This window comes from Canis lupus, chromosome 5, assembly GCF_048164855.1.
Source record: "Canis lupus baileyi chromosome 5, mCanLup2.hap1, whole genome shotgun sequence".
NCBI lineage: Eukaryota > Metazoa > Chordata > Mammalia > Carnivora > Canidae > Canis > Canis lupus.
The window spans coordinates 18,824,172-18,847,453 of record NC_132842.1 but is presented as its reverse complement, the minus strand read 5'-3'; the positions used below and the strand labels follow the sequence as shown (position 1 = coordinate 18,847,453).

General features: G+C 39.7%; 1 protein-coding gene across 1 annotated transcript in view; it reads left to right on the top strand.

Moving 5' to 3' along the window:
* The window catches only part of LOC140633288 (ankyrin repeat domain-containing protein 26-like), a 72,724-nt gene extending 51,180 nt beyond the window's left edge, over positions 1–21,544 (top strand). The window contains exons 13-14 of the mRNA XM_072825619.1: positions 20,293–20,338; positions 21,301–21,544. Coding sequence (XP_072681720.1) covers positions 20,293–20,338; positions 21,301–21,437 — 183 coding nt within the window. The 3' untranslated portion in view covers positions 21,438–21,544. The remainder of the gene's footprint in view (positions 1–20,292; positions 20,339–21,300) is intronic.
* The last annotated feature ends 1,738 nt before the right edge of the window (positions 21,545–23,282 follow it).

The following is a 23,282-nucleotide window of genomic DNA, read 5'->3' as shown; positions in this document are numbered from 1 at the left end:
AAAAATGTAGCATAGACTCATGTTAAATGAAGCCTTAGTCTTGTTCTTTCATTTGACTTCCTTGTTTTCTTGCTCTATTCTCTTCTGATTCGATGACTTTTAGTATTATGTTTGGATGCTTTTCTTCCTTTTGTGTATCCGTTATAAATATTTGGTTTGTGATTACCATGAAGTTCATATATAACATCCTGTGTATGTATAGCAATCTCTTTTAAGTTGATGGTTACTTCAGTTCAAACAGATTTTAGAAACACTGCATTTTTACACCCTGCCTTGTTTTATAAATTTTTTTAAATTTATTTTTTATTGGTGTTCAATTTACTATCATACAGAATAACCCCCAGTGCCCGTCACCCATTCACTCCCACCCCCCGCCCTCCTCCCCTTCTACCACCCCTAGTTCGTTTCCCAGAGTTAGCAGTCTTTACGTTCTGTCTCCCTTTCTGATATTTCCCACACATTTCTTCTCCCTTCCCTTATATTCCCTTTCACTATTATTTATATTCCCCAAATGAATGAGAACATATAATGTTTGTCCTTCTCCGACTGACTTATTTCACTCAGCATAATACCCTCCAGTTCCATCCACGTTGAAGCAAATGGTGGGTATTTGTCATTTCCAATAGCTGAGTAATATTCCATTGTATACGTAAACCACATCTTCTTTATCCATTCATCTTTCGTTGGACACCGAGGCTCCTTCCACGGTTTGGCTATCGTAGCCATTGCTGCTATAAACATCGGGGTGCAGGTGTCCCGGCATTTCATTGCATTTGTATCTTTGGGGTAAATCCCCAACAGTGCAATTGCTGGGTCGTAGGGCAGGTCTATTTTTAACTCTTTGAGGAACCTCCACACAGTTTTCCAGAGTGGCTGCACCACTTCACATTCCCACCAACAGTGTAAGAGGTTTCCCTTTTCTCCGCATCCTCTCCAACATTTGTTGTTTCCTGCCTTGTTAATTTGCCCCATTATCACTGGTGTGAGGTTGTATCTCATTGTGGTTTTGATTTCTATTTCCCTGATGGCAAGTGATGCGGAGCATTTTCTCATGTGCATGTTGGCCATGTCTATGTCTTCCTCTGTGAGATTTCTGTTCATGTCTTTTGCCCATTTCATGATTGGATTGTTTGTTTCTTTGGTGTTGAGTTTAATAAGTTCTTTATAGATCTTGGAAACTAGCCCTTTATATGATATGTCATTTGCAAATATCTTCTCCCATTCTGTAGGTTGTCTTTTAGTTTTGTTGACTGTATCCTTTGCTGTGCAAAAGCTTCTTATCTTGATGAAGTCCCAATAGTTCATTTTTGCTTTTGTTTCTTTTGCCTTCGTGGATGTATCTTGCAAGAAGTTACTATGGCCGAGTTCAAAAAGCGTGTTGCCTGTGTTGTCCTCTAGGATTTTGTTGGAATCTTGTCTCACATTTAGATCTTTCATCCATTTTGAGTTTATCTTTGTGTATGGTGAAAGAGAGTGGTCTAGTTTCATTCTTCTGCATGTGGATGTCCAATTTTCCCAGCACCATTTATTGAAGAGACTGTCTTTCTTCCAATGGATAGTCTTTCCTCCTTTATCGAATATTAGTTGACCATAAAGTTCAGGGTCCACTTCTGGATTCTCTATTCTGTTCCACTGAACTATGTGTCTGTTTTTGTGCCAGTACCACACTGTCTTGATGACCACAGCTTTGTAGTACAACCTGAAATCTGGCATTGTGATGCCCCCAGATATGGTTATCTTTTTTAAAATTCCCCTGGCTGTTCGGGGTCTTTTCTGATTCCACACAAATCTTAAAATAATTTGTTCTAACTCTCTGAAGAAAGTCCATGGTATTTTGATAGGGATTGCATTAAACGTGGATATTGCCCTGGGTAACATTGACATTTTCACAATATTAATTCTGCCAATCCATGAGCATGGAGTATTTTTCCATCTCTTTGTGTCTTCCTCAGTTTCTTTCAGAAGTGTTCTATAGTTTTGAGGGTATAGATCCTTTACATTTTGATTATGTTTATTCCTAGGTATCTTATGCTTTTGGGTGCAATTGTAAATGGGATTGACTCCTTAATTTCTCTTTCTTCAGTCTCATTAGTTATATAGTTAGTGTATAGAAATGCCACTGATTTCTGGGCATTGATTTTGTATCCTGCCACGCTACCAAATTGCTGTATGAGTTCTAGCAATCTTGGGTTTTCCATGTAGAGTATCATGTCATCGGCGAAGAGGGAGAGTTTGACTTCTTCTTTGCCAATTTGAATGCTTTTAATGTCTTTTTGTTGTCTGATTGCTGAGGCCTGGACTTCCAGTACTATGTTGAATAGCAGTGGTGAGAATGGACATCCCTGTCTTGTTCCTGATCTTAGGGGAAAGGCTCCCAGTGCTTCCCCATTGAGAATGATATTTGCTGTGGGCTCTTCATAGATGGCTTTTAAGATGTCGAGGAATATTCCCTCTATCCCTACACTCTGAAGAGTTTTGATCAGGAATGGATGCTGTATTTTGTCAAATGCTTTCTCTGCATCTAATGAGAGGATCCTATGGTTCTTGGTTTTTCTCTTGCTGATATGATGAATCACATTGATTGTTTTACGGGTGTTGAACCAGCCTTGTGTCCCAGGGATAAATCCTACTTGGTCATGGTGAATAATTTTCTTAATGTACTCTTGGATCCTATTGGCCAGTATCTTGTTGAGAATTTTTGCATCCATGTTCATCAGGGTATTGGTCTGTAATTCTCCTTTTTGGTGGGGTCTTTGTCTGGTTTTGGAATTAAGGTGATGCTGGCCTCGTAGAACGAATTTGGAAGTACTCCATCTCTTTCTATCTTTCCAAACAGCTTTAGGAGAATAGGTGTGGTTTCTTCTTTAAACGTTTGATAAAATTCCCCTGGGAAGCCGTCTGGCCCTGGACTCTTGTGTCTTGGGAGGTTTTTGATGACTGCTTCAATTTCCTCCCTGGTTATTGGCCTGTTAAGGTTTTCTGTTTCTTCCTGTTCCAGTTTTGGTAGTTTGTGGCTTTCCAGGAATGCATCCATTTCTCCTAGATTGCCTAATTTATTGGCGTATAGCTGTTCATAATATGTTTTTAAAATCGTTTGTATTTCCTTGGTGTTGGTAGTGATCTCTCCTTTCTCATTCATGATTTTATTAATTTGAGTCTTCTCTCTCTTCTTTTTAATAAGGCTGGCTAATGGTTTATCTATCTTGTTAATTCTTTCAAAGAACGAACTCCTGGTTTTGTTGATCTGTTCCACAGTTCTTCTGGTCTCGATTTCGTTGAGTTCTGCTCGAATCTTTATTAACTCCCTTCTTCTCTTGGGTGTAGGATCTATTTGCTGTTTTTTCTCTACCTCCTTTATGTGTAAGGTTAGCTTTTGTATTTGAGGTCTTTCCAGTTTTTGAATGGATGCTTGTATTGCGATGTATTTCCCCCTTAGGACTGCTTTTGCTGCATCCCAAAGATTTTGGATGGTTGTATCTTCATTCTCATTAGTTTCCATCAATCTTTTAAATTCTCCCTTAATTTCCTGGTTGACCCTTTCATCTTTTAGCAGGATGGTCCTTAACCTCCACGTGTTTGAGGCCCTTCCAAACTTCTTGTTGTGATTTAGTTCTAATTTCAAGGCATTATGGTCTGAGAATATGCAGGGGAAGATCCCAATCTTTTGGTATCGGTTCAGACCCGATTTGTGGCCCAATATGTGGTCTATTCTGGAGAAATTTCCATGTGCACTTGAGAAGAATGTGTATTCAGTTGAGTTTGGATGTAAAGTTCTGTAGATATCTGTGAAATTCATGTGGTCCAGTGTATCATTTAAAGCTCTCGTTTCTTTGGAGATGTTGTGCTTAGCAGACCTATCGAGTATAGAAAGAGCTAGATTGAAGTCACCAAGTATAAGTGTATTATTATCTAAGTATTTCTTCACTTTGGTTAATAATTGATTTATATATTTGGCAGCTCCCACATTCGGGGCATATATATTGAGGATTGTTAAGTCCTCTTGTTGAATAGATCCTTTAAGTATGATATGGTGTCCCTCTTCATCTCTCACTACAGTCTTTGGGGTAAATTTTAGTTTATCTGATATAAGGATGGCTACCCCTGCTTTCTTTTGGGGACCATTCGAATGTTAAATGGTTCTCCAACCTTTTATTTTCAGGCTGTAGGTGTCCTTCTGTCTAAAATGAGTCTCTTGTAGACAGCAAATCGATGGGTCCTGCTTTTTTATCCAGTCTGAAACCCTGCGCCTTTTGATGGGGTCATTAAGCCCATTCACATTCAGAGTTACTATTGAGAGATATGAATTTAGTGTCATCATGATAACTATTCAGTCCTTGTTTTTGTGGAATGTTCCACTGAACTTCTTCTTAAAGGGGAATTTTAAGAGTCCTCCTTAAAATTTCTTGCAGAGCTGGTTTGGAGGTCACATATTCTTTTAGTTGCTGCCTGTCTTGGAAGCTCTTTATCTCTCCTTCCATTTTGAATGAGAGCCTTGCTGGATAAAGTATTCTTGGTTGCAAGTTCTTCTCATTTAGGACCCTGAATATATCCTGCCAGCCCTTTCTGGCCTGGCAGGTCTCTGGAGAGGTCTGCTGTTACCCTAATACTCCTCCCCATAAAAGTCAGGGATTTCTTGTCTCTTGCTGCTTTAAGGATCTTCTCTTTATCTTTGGAATTTGCAAGCTTCACTATTAAATGTCGAGGTGTTGAACGGTTTTTATTGATTTTAGGGGGGGATCTCTCTATTTCCTGGATCTGAATGCCTGTTTCCCTTCCCAGATTAGGAAAGTTTTCAGCTAGAATTTGTTCAAATACATATTCTGGCCCTCTGGCCCTTTCGGCACCCTCAGGAACACCAATTAAACGTAGGTTTTTCTTCCTCAAGCTGTCGTTTATTTCCCTTAATCTATCTTCATGGTCTTTTAATTGTTTGTCTCTTTTTTCCTCAGTTTCCCTCTTTGCTATCAACTTGTCTTCTATGTCACTCACTCGTTCTTCCACCTCGTTAACCCTCGTTGTTAGGACTTCTAGTTTGGATTGCATCTCATTCAATTGATTTTTAATTTCTGCCTGATTAGCTCTAAATTCTGCAGTCATGAAGTCTCTTGAGTCCTTTATGCTTTTTTCTAGAGCCACCAGTAGCTGTATAATAGTGCTTCTGAATTGGCTTTCTGACATTGAATTGTAATCCAGATTTTGTAACTCTGTGGGAGAGAGGACTGCTTCTGATTCTTTCTTTTGAGGTGAGGTTTTTCTTCTAGTCATTTTTCTCAGTGCAGAGTGGCCAAAAGCAAGTTGTATTGGGAAAAGGAGTCAAAGAGAGGAGAGAAAGAAGGAAAGAAAAGAGAAAGAGAAAAAAAGGAACAAAAAAAAAAACGAAAAAAAAAAGAAGAAAAAGAGAAAGAAAAAGAAAGAAAGGAGAAAAAAGGGGGGTGGGGGAAGGAAACAAATCAAAAAGCAAAAAAAAAACAAACAAAAAAAAGAACCACGGGGGAGTATCTTCTGATTCTGTGTACTTTAAGTCCCTTGACTTCCCCTGGAAGTTGTCAGTCAGTCTAGCTGGTCTTCTGGGGGAGGGGCCTGCTGTGATGATTTTCAGGTGTTAGCAGTTGGGGGAGCTGCTGTGCCCCTGCCTGGTGCAGGGCTCAGTGGGGGTTGTTTACCCCGTGAGGCCCCAGGAGCAACAGCCCTAGTGGCGGGGCCAGCTCTGGAAACCTAGAATCAGCCCCCGCAGGAACTCCGGAGCTCTCCGTCTGCAGGGCCTGGAGGCTCCGGGGCGGGGCCGCTGATCTGCTCAGCTGGGGCAGGAGCGTCCTTGCTGTCCTGGGCCCTCCTGGCCTCTGCCTGTTCCGGGGGAGGCCGGATCCTGGGCTGTGTCCCGGCGCCCTGTGCTCCCGGCCTGAGCTGTTGGATTCGCGCTCCGGGCCGCGCAACCCCCTCCGCGGAGCCGCCGCCCGAGCCTCCCCCCCCCCCAGCTGCTCCTGGAATCGCGCAGCCCCCTCCGCACGGAGCCTCTTCCTCTGCCCAAGCCCCTCCGAGCTGCTCCGGGTCCGCCAGGGTCCCGCCGTGCGCGCTGCAGCCCTTAGGGAGCTCGGCGCACTCTCCTGGGCGCGCAGTTGCTCTGTTACTGTCCCAGGGAGCCCGAGGGCATCCTCGCCCTTCTGGGTCCTGCTCCAACTCCCCACGAACCCCTTTCTGCCCGGGAAGGTCGGTGCAGCTCCTGCTTCCCCGGGACGGGGCTCTCCTGTCCTGGGGACACTCGCCCCGGCCTCAGCCCGGCTCCTCGCGGGGCCCCTCCCCCTTGGAGGCCTTTGTTTCTTTATTTCTTTTTTCCCATCTTCCTACCTTGATAGAAGCGCGAACTCTTCTCACTGTAGGATTCCAGGTGTTCTCTCTTTAATTCTCAGGCCGAATTCATAGATTTTCAGGATAATTTGAAGGTTTTCTAGGTAATTTGGTGGAGACAGGTGATTTGGGGACCCTACTCTTCCGCCATCTTGCCCCTCCTTGTTTTATAAATTTGATGTCATAGTTTACACCTTTGTATTTTGTGTATCCCTTAACTAGTTACTGTAGATATAATTGATATTATTCCTTTTGTCTTGTAACCCTCATACTGGCTTTATAAAAATGATTGGTCTATTACCTTTACTGTATGTTTGTTTTTACGATAAAACTGTCTCATTATTTTCTTATTTCTAGTTATGGTCTTTCTTTCTTTCTTTCTTTGAGAGCAGAGTGAGTGAGAACACAAGTGAAGGGGAGGGAGGGGCAAGGGAGAGGGAGAAGCAGGCTCCTCTCTGAGCAGGGAACAGGGAGTCCCTTGCAGAGCTTGATCCCAGGGTCCTGGGAGACTCTTCACTGACAGCCTTCCAGGTACCCTGGCCTTTTCTGATTAAAGAAGTCCTTTTAACATCTCTTATAAGACCTATTTAGTGGTGATGAACTTCTTTAAGTTTTGTGTGGGAAACTCTTTATTTTTCTTTCAGTTCTGAATTATAAACCTGCCAAAAATATCCTAGGTTTTTTCCTCTTAGCACTTGGAAAATATGCGACAATTTCTTATCTTTTTTTTTAACTTTCTTTTTATATGATAAATTTATTTTTTATTGGTGTTCAATTTACCAACATACAGAATAACACCCAGTGCCTATCCCATCAAGTGCCCCCCTCAGTGCCCATCACCCATTCACCCCCATCCCCTGCCCTCCTCCCCTTCCACCACCCCTAGTTCATTTCCCAGAGTTAGGAGTCTTCACGTTCTGTCTCCCTTTCTGATATTTCCTACCCATTTCTTCTCCCTTCCCTTCCATTCCCTTTCACTATTATTTATATTCCCCAAATGAATGAGACCATATAATGTTTGTCCTTCTCCGATTTTTATTGGAGTTCAATTTGCCAACATTTAGCATAACACCCAGTGCTCATCCCAAGTGCCCCGCTCAGTGCCTATCACCCAGTCACCCCAACCCCCCGCCCACCTCCCCTTACACTACACCTTGTTCATTTGCCAGAGTTAGGTGTCTCTCATGTTTTGTCACCCTCAGCGATATTTTCACTCATTTTCTCTCCCTTTATTCCCTTTCACTAAATTTTATATTCCCCAAATGAATGAGACCATTATAATGTCTGTCCTTCTCCGATGGACTTATTTCACTCAGCACAATACCCTTGAGGTCCCTCCACGTTGAAGCAAATGGTGGGTATTTGTCATTTCTAATGGCTGAGTAATATTCCATTGTATACATAGACCACATCTTCTTTATCCATTCATCTTTCGATGGGCACCGAGGCTCCTTCCACACTTTGGCTATTGGGGACATTGCCGCTAGAAACATCGGGGTGCAGGTGTCCTGCCGTTTCACTGCATCTGTATCTTTGAGGTAAATCCCCAGCAGTGCAATTGCTGGGTCTAGGGCAGGTCTATTTTTAACTCTTTGAGGAACCTCCACACAGTTTTCCAGAGTGCATGCCACAGTTTCGGCTGAAAAATCCACTGATATCCCTGTAGTGGTTCGCTTTGATATAACTAATTGCTTTTCCTTTCTTTTCTTTTTTTTTTTTTTCTGCTTTTAAGATTCTCCTTTTCTCTTTCATTTTTGACTTGTTATTATGTGTCTTGGTGTGAAACTCTTTGGGTTCCTTTTATTTGGGACTGGCAATGCTTCCTGGGCCTGGAGGCCTGTTTTCTTCCCCAGGTTAGGGAAGTTTTTAGGTATTCTTTCTTCAAATAAGTTCTTCACCCTTTTCTCTCTTCTTTTTCTGGGACCTCTCTAATGTGAGTTTTATTATACTTGATGCTATTCCAGAGGTCCCTGTATCTTAATTTTTCTTTTTTTTTTTTAATTTTTAAGGCATTTATTTATTTATGATAGTCACAGAGAGAGAGAGAGAGGCAGAGACACAGGCAGAGGGAGAAGCAGACTCCATGCACTGGGAGCCCGACGTGGGATTCGATCCCGGGTCTCCAGGATCACGCCCTGGGCCAAAGGCAGGCGCCAAACCGCTGCGCCATCCAGGGATCCCTAAATTTTCAAATTATTTCTTCTTTTTGCTTTTCAGCTTGGATGATTTTTACTACCCTTTCTTGCAGATTGCTGATCTGTTCTTCACATCTTTTAATCTGCTGTCGATTGTGTCTGGTGTATTTTTCATTTCAGTTATTGTATTCTTCAGCCCTCATTGGTTCTTTTGTATATTTTCTCTTTGTTGAAGTTCTCACTGAATCCGTCCATTCTTCCAAGTTTGCTGAGCATCTCTGTGACCATTACTTTGAACTCTTTATCAGGCTGACTCCTTATCTCTGTTTCATTTCGTTGTTTTTCTGAGGTTCTATCTCGTGGCCTTGTTCTTTCATTTAGAACATACTCCTCTGTCTCTTCGTTTTGTCTGACTTTCTCTGTTTGTTTCTAAAATTGTTCTTTCCAACTTTTCCCTCTTCAAAATATGTTGCTTTGAACAATGATTGTTAGTTATAAAGTCAAGCAAGAAGAAACATTTTTCAAAGTATTGTCTGGTCATTTCTCTCATTGGAGCTGTGGTGGGGTAGGTGGCTGAGCACATCTTTTCAAAAAAGAGATTTGGAATCTCCTAAGCACTGCCTAGTGCCTTCTCCCCAATTCACTCATTAGGCAAATCTCCCTTCCTGCTGTGAGGGAGGTAGAGATAAATCCACTTGTGGGTAATGATGGTTTACCTCTAACTTCTGACTGGATTTAAATTAAAGTTAGTCCTGTCTTTTGTACATACCAACTCTATAATGATGAGAGGTTGGACAGAGCATACTAGGTGGTAAAGAGAAGTCTGTTTTGTGTTTAATAATCCACAGCATAGATAACTCATTTGTTTTTGTTTTTGTTTTTAACTCATTTGTTGATTGATTTTGGTAAACTAAGTTTTATCTGGAGGAAAAGAATAATTCTTTCCAGGAAGAGTTTCCTCCATTTCAGCCTCTTTGGTTCAACTAAAGATTTTCTCCTTCAAGTTCCGTGTCTTGTGGTTTAAAAAATTTGTACTTATAAATGCAGTCTATTAACTGTTGCCAATAGGAGTAAAGATCATTTCCATTGCTGTATTTTTATTCATAAAACATTAAAATTTATAATTTAAATTACACTTTAGACTTTAAAATTTATAATTTAATAAGAAAGGTGTTTTGTGCCTCATGCCTAGTCGTTATTGAGCCACATGACAAACTTTTATGTGTTCATTTTCAGTCAGTTATAGTTAAAAATGTAGGTATTTTTCCTGAAGATGATGAAGTAACTGGCATAAAAACTCTCAGCTCAGAAGGACCTAAAGCACATTCCTGGCCTGCAACTCTTTTGTCTTTTGACCTGAGGCAAACTGCAATCTTTCTGAGGCCTTCTTGTCTCTTATGTAAAATTAGGGACTTTGACTAAATTAGTGACTACTTTTTGGAAAACAATATTTTTTTCAAAGAATGGAACTTAATTTGTTTTTGTTTTGTTTTGTTTTTTTGTTTGTTTCTGTTTTTGCATTAAACTGTATTATACAAAACCAAGACCAGTGGAGCTGTGTAGCTAAAAGAGAGATGAGACTACAGCTGTAGACTTTTGTCCCTCAATCCTACAGTATCCCCAATGGAACCTTAGATTTCTATGATTGGTAGTTTGGAAACAAACTGTTATGAGAAAATCCTTCTAATTAATGAGTCTTCGAATTAAAATTTGCTGATACGTTGTTTTTATGTGTATAATTTTCTTACCCTCTTATGTTTTTGATAAATGGAAAAGTATAAATAAAATTGCAAATATGTTCTCTTTATTAATGGATTGCAAGCTATTTCTACCATCTAACTCAATTCTCACCTGGAAATAAACCAGGGTCACAGAAGCAAGTATTTAGGAAAAGACTTTTGGCGAAAAGATCATTATATTACTTTGATCGTTCCTTAAGGAAATGAAGGCAGGCACTTAAGTGACTGGGCCACCTAGGCACCACTTAGTACCGTATTTAGACCCTATTTTGGGAATTCAATGAGAGGATACCTTTTATAAGAAATAAGAGCATTCTAGATGGGAATATTTGTAATGCACATTTGATCCTTGACCAACATGGAATTGAAGCTGCAGGTCTAGTTTGCCTACACATGGACTTTCTTGGCTGTTGTGTTGTACTGTATTTTCTCTTATGTTTTTCTCAATAACCTTTTTTTCTCTAGCTTACTTTATTTTAAGAATATATTCTATAACACATGTAATGTACAAACCATGTGTTAATGGACTGTGTTATTGGTAAGGCTTCCCATCACCAGTAGGCTATTAGTAATTAAATTTTGGGAGAATCAGAAATTATACAGAGTTTTGACTGCACGGGGGTAAGTGCACCTAACCACTGTGTTGCTCAAAGGTCAACTGTAGTCTGAAATATTCCTAAATATTTCATAATTAAGTAGATAATAACTATAGTAAGTCAGGTGTTTCAAAAATTGGTCCTAATTCATAGAAAGGAAACAAAGTTACAGTTAAAATTTCTTTTCCTTGTTTCTAATTCTAGAAACTTATCAATGCGAAACTAAGTTGGAAAACTGGTGCTAGCTTATATTTTTTCCTTTCCTAAAGCAGATTTTCTGAAATCTCTGTGTTCACATGAAAAGAAGTACATCAGTCATCATATAGATAACAAAATAGTTTTACTCAATATTACCAGGAGAAATTCCACATGACTTTATGTAGTCCCACTTCCATTGTTTTATGTATTTAAGAGTCTGTGCTGAAAAATAGAGCATACAACATACCTTAAGATTTTGTTTTTCTAAAAGTGCAAAAGTGGAAAGCTCATTCGGAGGAATAATTTATTAAACAACTGATTAAACTCTCATAAAGGGCACTTTTTCTGAAAATCACAAACTATTAAAGTGTAAAATGACTCTTGTTTACAATTTTGTAACAATAGGATCCTTCAGAAGTTATGTATATTCTTTTATTTCACATTCCTAGCTCCATTGGTTTCTTTACTATTTTTTATTTAAATTCAATTAACTAGCTTATAATGTTATGATATATATATCATGCCCGGAGCCAAAGGCCTACTCTCAGCCGCCGAGCCACCCAAAGGTCCAAAGATTTAATTATTTATTGGCTGAGTAATATTCTGTTCTCTCTCTCCCTCCCTCTCTCTCTCTGTCTAATAAATAAATATGATTACTTATTTATATCTACATCACATCTTCTTTATGCATACCTCTTTCAAAGAACATCCATATCTCTCAGGTTGGCTATTGAGGATATTACTGGTATAAACATATGGGTGCAGGTGCCCCTTTGGATCCCGACCAAAGTGATCTTTGGGATTCATACCTTCTAGCGCAATTGCTGGGTTTTGCATAGGTAGCTCCTTTTTCAACTTTTTGAGGAACCTCCGGTACTGATTTCCAGAGGAGCTGCACCAGGTTGTATTCTCACCAACATCATAAGAGGATCCCCCTTTCTCTGCATTCCCGCCAACATCCGTCATTTCCAGAATTGCTCATTTTGGCCATTATGAAAGGAGTGAGGGGGAAACTCACCGTGGTTTTGATTTCTATTTCTCTGGTGCCAGCTTATGTTGAGCATGTTTTCATGTGTCTGTTGGCCATATGTATGTCTTCTTTGGAGACATGTCCTTTCATTTCTTCCCATTTCTTCATTGGGTTATCTTTCTTTGGGTGTTGACTTTAATTAGCCCTTTATAGACTTTGCATACCAGCCTTTTATCTGATAAGGCATTTGCAAACACCTTCTCCCATTCTGTCAGTTGTCTTTTGGTTTTGTCAACTGTTTCCTTGCTGAGCAAAAGCTTTTTATCTTGATGAATTCCCAGTAGGTCATTTTGGCATCTGGTGACATGTTCTAGCAAGAAGTTGCTGCAGCCGAGGTCACAGAGGTTGCTGGCTGTGTTTTCCTCTAGGATTTTGATGGATTCCTATCTCACATTTGGGTGTTTCATCCATTTTGACTCTATTTTTGTGTATGGCATAAGAAAATGGTCCAGTTTTATTCTTCTACATGTGGTGGTCTGATTTCCCACACCATTTGTTGAAGAGACCACTTTGTCTCCATTGGGTTTTCTTTCCAGTATTGTTGAAGAGGAGTGGACCATAGAGTTGAGGGTCCACTTCTGGGTTTTCTCTTCTGGGCCATTGATCGACATGTCTGCTTTTGTGCCAGTACCATACTGTCTTGTTGATCACAGCTTTACAATAGAGCTTGAAGTCCGGCTTGTAATACCACCAGCTATGGCTACCTCTATCAACATATGTTTGGCTATTCGGGGTCTTCTAAGGTTCCAAACAAATCTTACCGTTATTTACTCAAGCTGTATGAAAAGAAGTTGGTAGTATTTTGATAGAGATTGCATTAAATATATAGATTGATGGAGCTAGCATAAACATTTTAACAATATTTAATTCTTTCAATCCATGAGCATGGAATGTATTTCCAGTTCTTTACACCTTTCTCAATTTCTTTCCAGAATGTCCTGTCATCTTCAGAGTACAGATCCTTTGTCTCTCTGGGTGGGTTTATTCCTAGGCATCTTATGGTGTTTGGTGCAATGGTCAATGGAATCGACTCCTCAGTTTCTCTTTCTTCCATCTCATTGTTAGTGTATAGAAATGCAACTGATTTCTGTGCATGGATTTCCTATCCTGCTGCTTTGCTGAATTCAGGAAAGGGTCCTAGCAATGTTGGGGTGGAGTCTTTTGGGTTTTCCACATAGGATATCATGTCCTCTGAGAAAAGTGAGAGTTTGAGTTCTTTTCTGATTCAGACGCCTTTTTATTTCTTTTTGTTGTCTAAATGCTGAGGCTATGTCGAACAACACTGGTTGTCCAGAGAGTGGACTTCCCTGTCGTGTTCCTGACCTTAGCGGCAAAGCTCTCAGTTTTTCCCCATTAAGAATGGCATCGGGTGTGGGCTTTTCGTAGATGGCTTTTATGATATTGAGATAGGCTCCCCCCCCCCCTCCCCGCACTGCGAAGAGTATTGATCCGGAAAGGGTGTTGCACTTTGTCAACTGCTTTTTCGGCATCTCTTGAGAGGATCCTATGGTTCTTATCCTTTCGTTTATTACTGTAGTGTATCACATTGATTCATCTGCAGATGGCGAATCACCCTTGCAGCCCAGGCATTAAACCCACTTGGACATGGTGAATCGTCCTTTAATGTACTGTTGAATCCTCCCAGCCAGTGTCTTGGTGAGAATTTTGGCATCCAGGTTCATCAGGGATATTGGAGTGTAATTCTCCTTTTGGGTGGGGTCTTGGTCTGGTTTTGCGATCAGAGTAATGCTGGCCTCACAGAGAACACTGGAAGGTTTCCCTTCCATTACTAATTTTTATAAACAGCTCTGAAGAATAGATTAATTCTCCCTGGAATGTGTGGTAGAATTCTCCTGGGAAGCCACCTGGTCCTGGACTCTTGGTTGTTGGCAGATATTTGATGACTGCTCCCATTTCCTTGCTGGTTATGGGTCTGTTCAGGTTTCCTGTGTCTTCCTGTTTCAGTTTTTATAGGAAGGGATCCATTTCTTCCAGATTGCTTACTTTGTTGGCATATAGTTGCTCAGAATGTGTTCTTATAGTTGTCTGTATTTCTCTGGTGCTGCTCGTGATCTGTCTTCTTTCATTCATGATCTTATTTCCCCAGATATGGTTTTCTTTTTTAAAATTCCCCTGGCTATTCGGGGTCTTTTCTGATTCCACACAAATCTTAAAATAATTTGTTGTAGCTCTCTGAAGAAAGTCCATGGTATTTGGTTAGGGATTGCATTAAACGTGTAAATTACCCTGGGTAACATTGACATTTTCACAATATTAATTCTGCCAATCCATGAGCACGGAATATTTTTCCATCTCTTTGTGTCTTCCTCAATTTCTTTCAGAAGTGATCTATAGTTTTTAGGGTATAGGTCCTTTACGTCTTTGGTTAGGTTTATTCCTAGGTATCTTATGCTTTTGGGTGCAATTGTAAATGGGATTGACTCCTTAATTTCTCTTTCTTCAGTCTCATTGTTAGTGTATAGAAATGCCATTGATTTCCGGGCATTGATTTTGTATCCTGCCACGCTGCCAAATTGCTGTATGAGTTCTATCAATCTTGGGGTGGAGGCTTTTGGGTTTTCTATGTAGAGTATCATGTCATCGGCAAAGAGGGAGAGTTTGACTTCTTCTTTGCCAATTTGAATGCCTTTAATGTCTTTTCGTTGTCTGATTGCTGAGGCTAGGACTTCCAGTACTATCTTGAATAGCAGTGGTGAGAGTGGACATCCCTGTCTTGTTCCTGATCTTAGGGGAAAGGCTCCCAGTGCTTCCCCATTGAGAATGATATTTGCTGTGGGCTTTTCATAGATGGCTTTTAAGATGTCGAGGAATGTTCCCTCTATCCCTACACTCTGAAGAGTTTTGATCAGGAATGGATGCTGTATTTTGTCAAATGCTTTCTCTGCATCTAATGAGAGGATCATATGGTTCTTGGTTTTTCTCTTGCTGATATGATAAATCACATTGATTGTTTTACGAGTGTTGAACGAGCCTTGTGTCCTGGGGATAAATCCTACTTGGTCATGGTGAATAATTTTCTTAATGTACTGTTGGATCCAATTGGCTAGTATTTTGTTGAGAATTTTTGCATCCATGTTCATCAGGGATATTGGTCTGTAATTCTCCTTTTTGGTGGGGTCTTTGGTTTTGGAATTAAGGTGATGCTGGCCTCATAGAACAAATTTGGAAGTACTCCATCTCTTTCTATCTTTCCAAACAGCTTTAGTAGAATAGGTATGGTTTCTTCTTTAAACGTTTGATAGAATTCCCCTGGGAAGCCATCTGGCCCTGGCCCTTGTGTCTTGGGAGGTTTTTGATGACTGCTTCAATTTCCTCCCTGGTTATTGGCCTGTTCATGTTTTCTGTTTCTTCCTGTTCCAGTTTTGGTAGTTTGTGGCTTTCCAGGAATGCGTCCATTTCTTCTAGATTGCCTAATTTATTGGATCCGTTCTCTTTTTGATATGTCTGGCCAGGGGTTTATCGATCTTATTAATTCTGTCAAAGAACCAGCTCCTGACTTCATTGATGTGTTCTGCTGTTCCTTTGGTTTCTATTTCATTGATTTCTGCTCTGATCTTTATGAATTTTCTTCTCCTGCTGGTTTTAGGCTTTAATATTCTGTTCTTTTCCAGCTCCTTTAGGTGTAGGGTTAGGTTGTGTATTTAGGACCTTTCTCATTTCTTGAGAAAGGCTTGCATTGCTATATACTATCCTCTTTCGATGACCTTTGCTGCATCCCAAATGTTTTGTGCAGTTGTGTTTCCATTTTCATTTGTTTCTATGAGGTTTTAAAATGTGCCTTAGTGCCCCAGTTGGATTCTTTATCCTCTGTGTATTTGAATTCTTTCCAAATTTCCTGTCAAGATTGAGTTCCAGTTTCAAAGCATTGTGGTTTGAAAGTATGCAGGGAATGATTCCAGTCTTTTGGTACCAGTTGAGAGCTGATTTGTGACTGAGTATGTGATCTGTTGTGCAGAATGTTTGTTCCATGTGCACCCGAGAAGAATGTGTATTCTGTTGTCATAGGATGGAGTGCTCTGAAGTTATCTGTGAAGTCCATTTTGTGCAATGTGTCATTCAGAGCCCTTGCGTCCTAGTGGATCATCTGCTTATATGATCTGGCCATTACAGTGAGTGTTGTGTTAAAGTACCTACTATTATTATATGACTATCCATGTGTTCCTTTATTTTTGTTATTAATTGCTTTATAAGGTGGCCTGGGTGGCTCAGTCGGTTAAGGCTCTGCCTTTAGCTCAGGTCATGTTCTCAAGGTCCTGGGATCAAGCCCTGATCAGGCTGCCTGCTCAGTGGGGAGTCTGCTTCTCTCTTTCTTGCTGCCACTGCCTGTGTTCTCTCTCTCTGTGTGTGTCAAATAAATAAATAAATGAAATCTTAACAGAAAATTGGTTTATATAGTTGGCTGCTCCCAATTTAGACACATTAAAACTTATCATTGTCCAATTTTATTTTTGGATAGACCCTTTAATTATGGCATAGTGAGTTTCTTCATCATTTGTTGTTGTTTCTTCTTCTCTTAATTCAGTCTTTGGTTTAAAATCCAATTTGTGGGATGACCAGGTGGCTCAGTGGTTGAGCATGTGCCTTCGGCTCAGGTCATGATCTAGTCCCACATCAGGCTCCCCGCACGGAGCCTGCTTCTCCCGCTGCCTGTGCCTCTGCCTTTCGCTCTCTGTGTGTCTCTCATGAATAAATAAATAAAATCTTAAAAAAATAAAACAAAATCCAATTTGTTTGATATAAATATTGCCACTCCAGTTTTTTTTCATGTCCTTTAGTATGATAAATGGTTTTCCACTCCCTCACCTTCAATGTGAAGTTGTCTTTGTGTCTAAAATGAGTCTCTTTCAGAGAGCATATCAATGGGTCTTGCTTTTTTTTATCTACTGTCATACCCTGTGTGTTTTGGTTGGGGCATTTGACTTGTTTACATTCAGAGTAATGATTGAAAGATATGAATGTAGTGCCATTGTATTATGTGTAAAGTCCATGTTCTGGTCTGTGTTACTTTTGGGCTCTCTGTTTGCTTAAAGTTTCCCCTTTACCACTTCTTGCAAGGCTGTTTTAGTGATCACAAATTCTTTTAGTTTCTGTTTGTGCTGGAAGCTTTTTATCTCCCCTTGTATTTTGAATGAGAGCCTTGCTGGATAAAATTCTTGGCTGTAGATTCTTCTCATTGAGCACCCTGAGTATATCATGCCAGCTCTCTCTGGCCTGCTAGGTCTCTTTGGATAGATCCGCTGCCAGTTGAATATTTCTCTCCTTCTTGGTTCAGGGCCTCATGTTCCAAGCTGCTTTCAGGATTTTCTCTTTGTGTCTGAAATTTGCAAGCTTTGCTATTATATGGAGATATTGACATGTTTTTTATTGATTTTGAGGAAGGTCCTCTGTGCCTCCTGGCACTTGAGTGCCTGTTTCTTTCCCCAGATGAGGGAAGATCTCTGCTATAATTTGCTCAAATATGCCTTCTGCCCCCTCCTTCCCCTCTTTTTCTGGGATCCCCATTATTCTAACATTGTTTTGCTGTGTGGTACGACTCATCTCTCAAATTCTCCTCTCATCGTCCAGTGGTTGTTTCTCTTGCTTTTCCTCAGCTTCTTTATTCTCCATTGTTTTGTCTTCTATATCACTACTTCTCTGTGAAGCCTCATTTATCCTAGCAGTTAGAACCTTCATTTTTTATTGCATCTCACTAAGATTTCCCTTTTTTTTTTTTTTTTTAATTTTTATTTATTTATGATAGTCACAGAGAGAGAGAGAGAGAGAGAGAGAGGGGCAGAGACACAGGCAGAGGGAGAAGCAGGCTCCATGCACCGGAAGCCCGACGTGGGACTCGATCCCGGGTCTCCAGGACCGCGCCCTGGGCCAAAGGCAGGCGCCAAACCGCTGCGCCACCCAGGGATCCCAAGATTTCCCTTTTTTTATCTCAACTTGATTAGATATCAGTTGTTTTATTTCTCCAGAAAGGCATTCTCTAGTGTCCTCTGTGTGTCTTTTAAGCCCAGCTATTATCTTGATGGTCATTATTCTGAACTCTCGCTCCAGCCTCTTCCTTCTATCCATGCTGATTAGGTTCCAGGCAGTCAGTACTACCTCTTGTTCTCTTTGTGGCGGTGAGTTTTTCCATCTTGTCATTCTGTCCAGAGAAGAAGAGATGAGTGAGAGAACAGAATAGAAAAATATCAAGAATGACCCCAGATAAATACATGCTAAACAAATCAGAAGAGACCCGAAGCCAATTTAAAGGTTAACAAAGGAGATAATAGAATTAGAGAGATCAAGAGAGCAGAGCAGTACACCGATACTATGTGAATTTTGGTCTTTTTGTTAGGAAATTGCATCCCCAAATGGTTAAGAGGAAACCTTGTATATATACAAAAATAAAATTAAATACAAGGAAAGTCTAGGATGTAAGTGTAAAAATGGAAATTAAAAGTCAAAATAAAAATGATATTATCAGCCAGTTGAACAGAACAGAGCAATATACTATATCGTAAGTATATTTTGGTCTGTTTGTTAGAAGAAACTACATCCCAAAATTGTAAAGAATGAAAAACTTCATTATATGCAAAAATAAAATTAAATGCAATGAAAGGATAGAATGTAACTGTAAATATGAAAATTAAGATAGATTTTAAAAATATTATAATCAGACAGATGAAGAGAATAGAGCAGTATAGTAGATTCTGGTTGTATTTTAGTCTATTTCTTAGAAGGAACTACTTCCCGAAATGGTACAGAAAGAAAAACTTCAATATATACAGGAATAATATTAAGAGCAGTGAAAGGATTGAATGCAAGTGTAAAAAGGTAAATTGTAAGAGTTGATAAGTGAAGAAATTGGTTGAAAGCAAAAAGAAAATTAAAATAGAAAGACTAAGGAGTCATGAGAAATAGCCATGAGTTCTATATACTGTTTGCCCCTAGCACTGGAGTTCTGCAGCTCTGTATGATGAGTAAAGTTGGTCTTAGCAGGATGTTGTTGCTGACCTCCTGAGGGAGAGGCCTGTTGCACTGATTCTTAGGTGTCTTTGCTTAGGGTGGGATTGCAGCACCCTTGCCTGGGGGCCAGGCCAGGTAAGCAGCTCCAGATTGCTCTCTGTGGATTTTGTTCCCTGAAGGCTTTCTGGGCAGCTTTAGAGGTTGAGAATGAAAATGGTGGCCTCCTAATTTCCAGCCCTGGAATTGAAAGATCTCACTCCCTACTGTGTCTCCCTGGTTTCTGTCTGCACTCTGTATTCACCCAGCCTGTGACCAAGCATTTTTATCTCAAGCACAGACCCCCTTTCGATTTTCCAAACTTTGCAGACCCCTGTAGCCCCCATTCACACTGTGCCTCCAGGGGGAAGGAGGAGGTCTTGCCCAGTTTTGCCACTTGTTGGACCCCTGCTTGGAAAGTGGTCACCTGACTGTTCATCGGTGTGGGGTTTATGGCAACACTGAGCTGAATGCCCACTCCTGGGCTCACTGATTGCAACTGGCTTCCCCACTCAAATGCCTTGGCAACCACCATACTCAGGCGCTGCCCCCATTCCTTCTGTGACCCCGCCCCCCCCCCCCCCCCAGGGATCCTGAGACCACACTGTCCGTCCCACTTAGGATGCTGCCCCCCGTTGCCACCTGAGCATCTTTCAGACAGGGATGTCCTCACTGGAACAGACCTCTTAAAAGTTCTGGTTGTGCACTCTGCTGCTATATCACTTACCAGGACTTGCCTTCTGGCTTCCAGAGGCTCCCTGCCCCCCTGGTTTAATCTTCTGATACATGCCTCTGATTCATTTCTCCACACCTCCTACCTTGCAGAAAGCAGTCGCTGTTCTATTTGTAGAATTGCAACAATTCTTTTCTTGGATCTCTGTCTGAGTCCACAGGTGTTCAGAATGATTTGATACCTATGTAGCTGAATCCCAGACACCAGACAAAACTAGGGTCTCCTACTCCTCCACCATCGTCCTCTTCTTCCAGAAATTCTGTATATTCGATTAATCAATATTAATTGTACTTTTTATTAGACTCCTCTAAACAGCATTATAGGTTTCTTCTCAGTTATCCAGATTAAAATAACTAGGGATTTATTTTATTTATGTGATTATCTTTCTATTTAAGCAAATTGTAGCTTTTACTCTCTAAAAGTATCATTTCCAGACCACGTTTCATAAGCAAAATAAAATTCCTACAATAATGTCTCTTGTTTAACTTGAACGTTGTAAGTAACGTTTAACTTATTTCAGATGCTGCAGGAATGGAAAGACAATATAATCAGAGATCTAAAAGAAGGTATGTTGCCAAATGTACGAATTTAGATGGTCATTAATTTATGAAATAAACCACAAATAGTAACTGGCATCCCTTCCCCTTGTTAAAATTTTGTCTAGATATATCTAATAAAAATGCAAAACATAAACATAATGAATAAGAGACTTATTCCTCATTTGGTCATCGTGTTTCATACCTTTTTTAAACATCTGCAGCCTGTTTGCCTGTTAGCACTTTTGGCTGTAATCTTCCTTCACTTGTGCCATCGCTATGGAACTGTCAATCTGAAAATGTGGGCGTTCTCAAATTCTTGTTTCTGCTAGTGGTAGAAGACCAAACAGACCAGACTTGTCTTAGTAATACTTAGTTAAGCAATTATATAGTTCATATAGCTGTCCCTTGACAGGTGACATTTCAATCTCCAGCCACTGGTTTTGCCATTGGGTAAAATTCCAGGTTTCTTAGCATGGAATATAAGCACCCAAATCAATTTGGTTCTTGCCACATTGGTGAGCCTTCTCTGTCGCCATTACCCTACTCTGCTGCTTTGCAGAGAGTAATCTTTCAGGTATCAGCCTTCCTATTCCCTCCACCGAAAAGCAGACAATATTGATAGAAAACCAGGATGTCCCTTCTTATAATGTCTTGTTTTAAACCTGTCATGGTATATTTGACTCTAGATATTGCCTGTTTGATTTTTCAGTTGATAGTATATGATTGTTCAGGGGTGGACTGTGTCATCAGCTTGCAATCTCATCTTGTAATGAGAAAACCAGAAGCTCTAGTGTTTATCCACAGTAGTAATTAATTCAATGGGCAATCGTGAGCAAACTGGATTTAATAGTAATCTTGTATTTTATATTGTAGTTATATGTACATATTTTTCATCCTTTTAACACTCAGAAGATTCCAACTTTTTTTACTAACTTCTAGTTAACTACAAAGTATTTCAGATAAAGAATATTATTCTTTCTCTTTTTCAGTTGCTCGTGATTGCGAATCAGGATTCTGTAGATCTTCTCCTTTAGGACCTACTGACGAATCAAATGTAAATCAAGATCCAGTACTGCAAGCATCACGAGAATATGTAGAGATTTTGAATAGAAAGTATATGATCTGAAAGATATATAGTAAAAGTTTATTACCTAGATGTTTAATATAACATTTTAATTGTTTCCCAGTAAATATCTGATGTACAAAAAATCTTTATTAAAGGAAATTTTGTTATATCGTGTGTAATGAAAGTTTATATATTATTTTAAGCTATGTTTCTTGGCATCTGATTAACTTTTAAGCATATTTTGTACATGGAAACCAGCATTATTGAGTTTTACAGGCTCCAATCTGCCCAAGTAGATCGGACCAAATTGTTGATAATGTTTTGGGGCTGGTAATTGGTAGGGTTTTTTTTTTTTTGTATTTTCTGTTTTATTACTAGACATATGGATTTAGACACACATCATTTTGATATACTGCTGCTAAAGCTATCAACAATGCTTGTATGTATTTCAATTTTTATAGTGCCATAAAACCTGTGTATAATTTTAATTTTAAATACTTATTATTCATAGCTCTTTCCTCATGGTGAAAAAGATTTGCCTAAGGTTTTTTATCTTTTCTTTTTTTTTATTTACTTTTTGAGAAGAGTATTAAAATTAGAGAAACGAAAAAATAGAGAAAACGACCTTTTCCCTCCAGAATGGTTTGAAAGTAAATTGTTAAATTGTGCCCAATTCCTGTGGCCCCTATATCCTGCAGGTCAGTACATTCCACATAGCTACTGTACAACCCAGCCAATCAGAAAATCAACACTAATACAATTGTCCCTTGAGTAATGTGGAGCTTAGGGGGGGGCACTGATCCTCTGTGTGAAAATCTGTGAACTTTTGACTCTATATATATATATATATAATATATATATATAATACTGAGTTTTCCAAACAATATTTTAATTGCTCTACTCTCAGTGTTTAAAAAAATTTCTTATAAAGATCCTGCAAGATATATTTTAGATTTATTTTCAGTTATTTGATACTTTTGATCCTATTTTAAATTATTTTTAAAAATCAACTTCATTTCCTGTTTATAGCTTATAGAAATAAAAATACTTTGCATATTGAGCTTAGGATCAGCTATCTTTTTTTAAGATTTATTTATGATAGACGTAGAGAGAGAGAGAGAAAGAGAGAGGCAGAGACACAAGAGGAGGGAGAAGCTGGCTCCATGCCGGGAGCCCGATGCAAGACTCGGGCTTGCAAGATCCCGGGACTCCAGGATCACGCCCTGGGCCAAAGGCTGGCGCCAAACCGCTGAGCCACCCAGGGATCCCCAGGATCAGCTATCTTGATAAACTATCTTACTATTTCTCATAGTTCTGGAGTCTAGGAAGTCCAAAATCAAGGCCCTGACATATTAGTGTCCAGTGAGGGTCTGCTTCCTGGTTCATGAGTGCCTGTCTTCCTCCTGTGTCTTCATAAGGGACAGGGTCAAGGTAGCTCACTCCAGCCTCCTTTAGAAGGGCACTAATCTCAAATCAGGAGGACTACACCTTCATGACTTAATCACTTACCAAAGGCACCACCTCCAAATATCATCACATTGAACACTAAGACTTAAAACCTGAGTTTGGAGGTGGGGGTACAGAAATATTCAGTGTAGAGCAAGGCTGTTCCTTGTTCTTGGCCATGTAGACTTCACAATATGGGTGCTTGCAATATGGTTCACAGTAATCTCTTGTGATACTTGTATATCTGTGGCATCAGTTCTTTTATCTCCTTTTTATTTTATTTATTTTATTTTATTATTTTATTTTATTTTTTATTTTATTTTATTTTATTTTATTTTATTATTTTATGGAGTTAAAAGTTTTTTCTACTTGAGTATAGTTAACCCGTTACAGTAGTTTCAGGTGTACAGCATAGGCATTCAGTTTCTGTATGCATTATACTATGCTCACCACAAATGT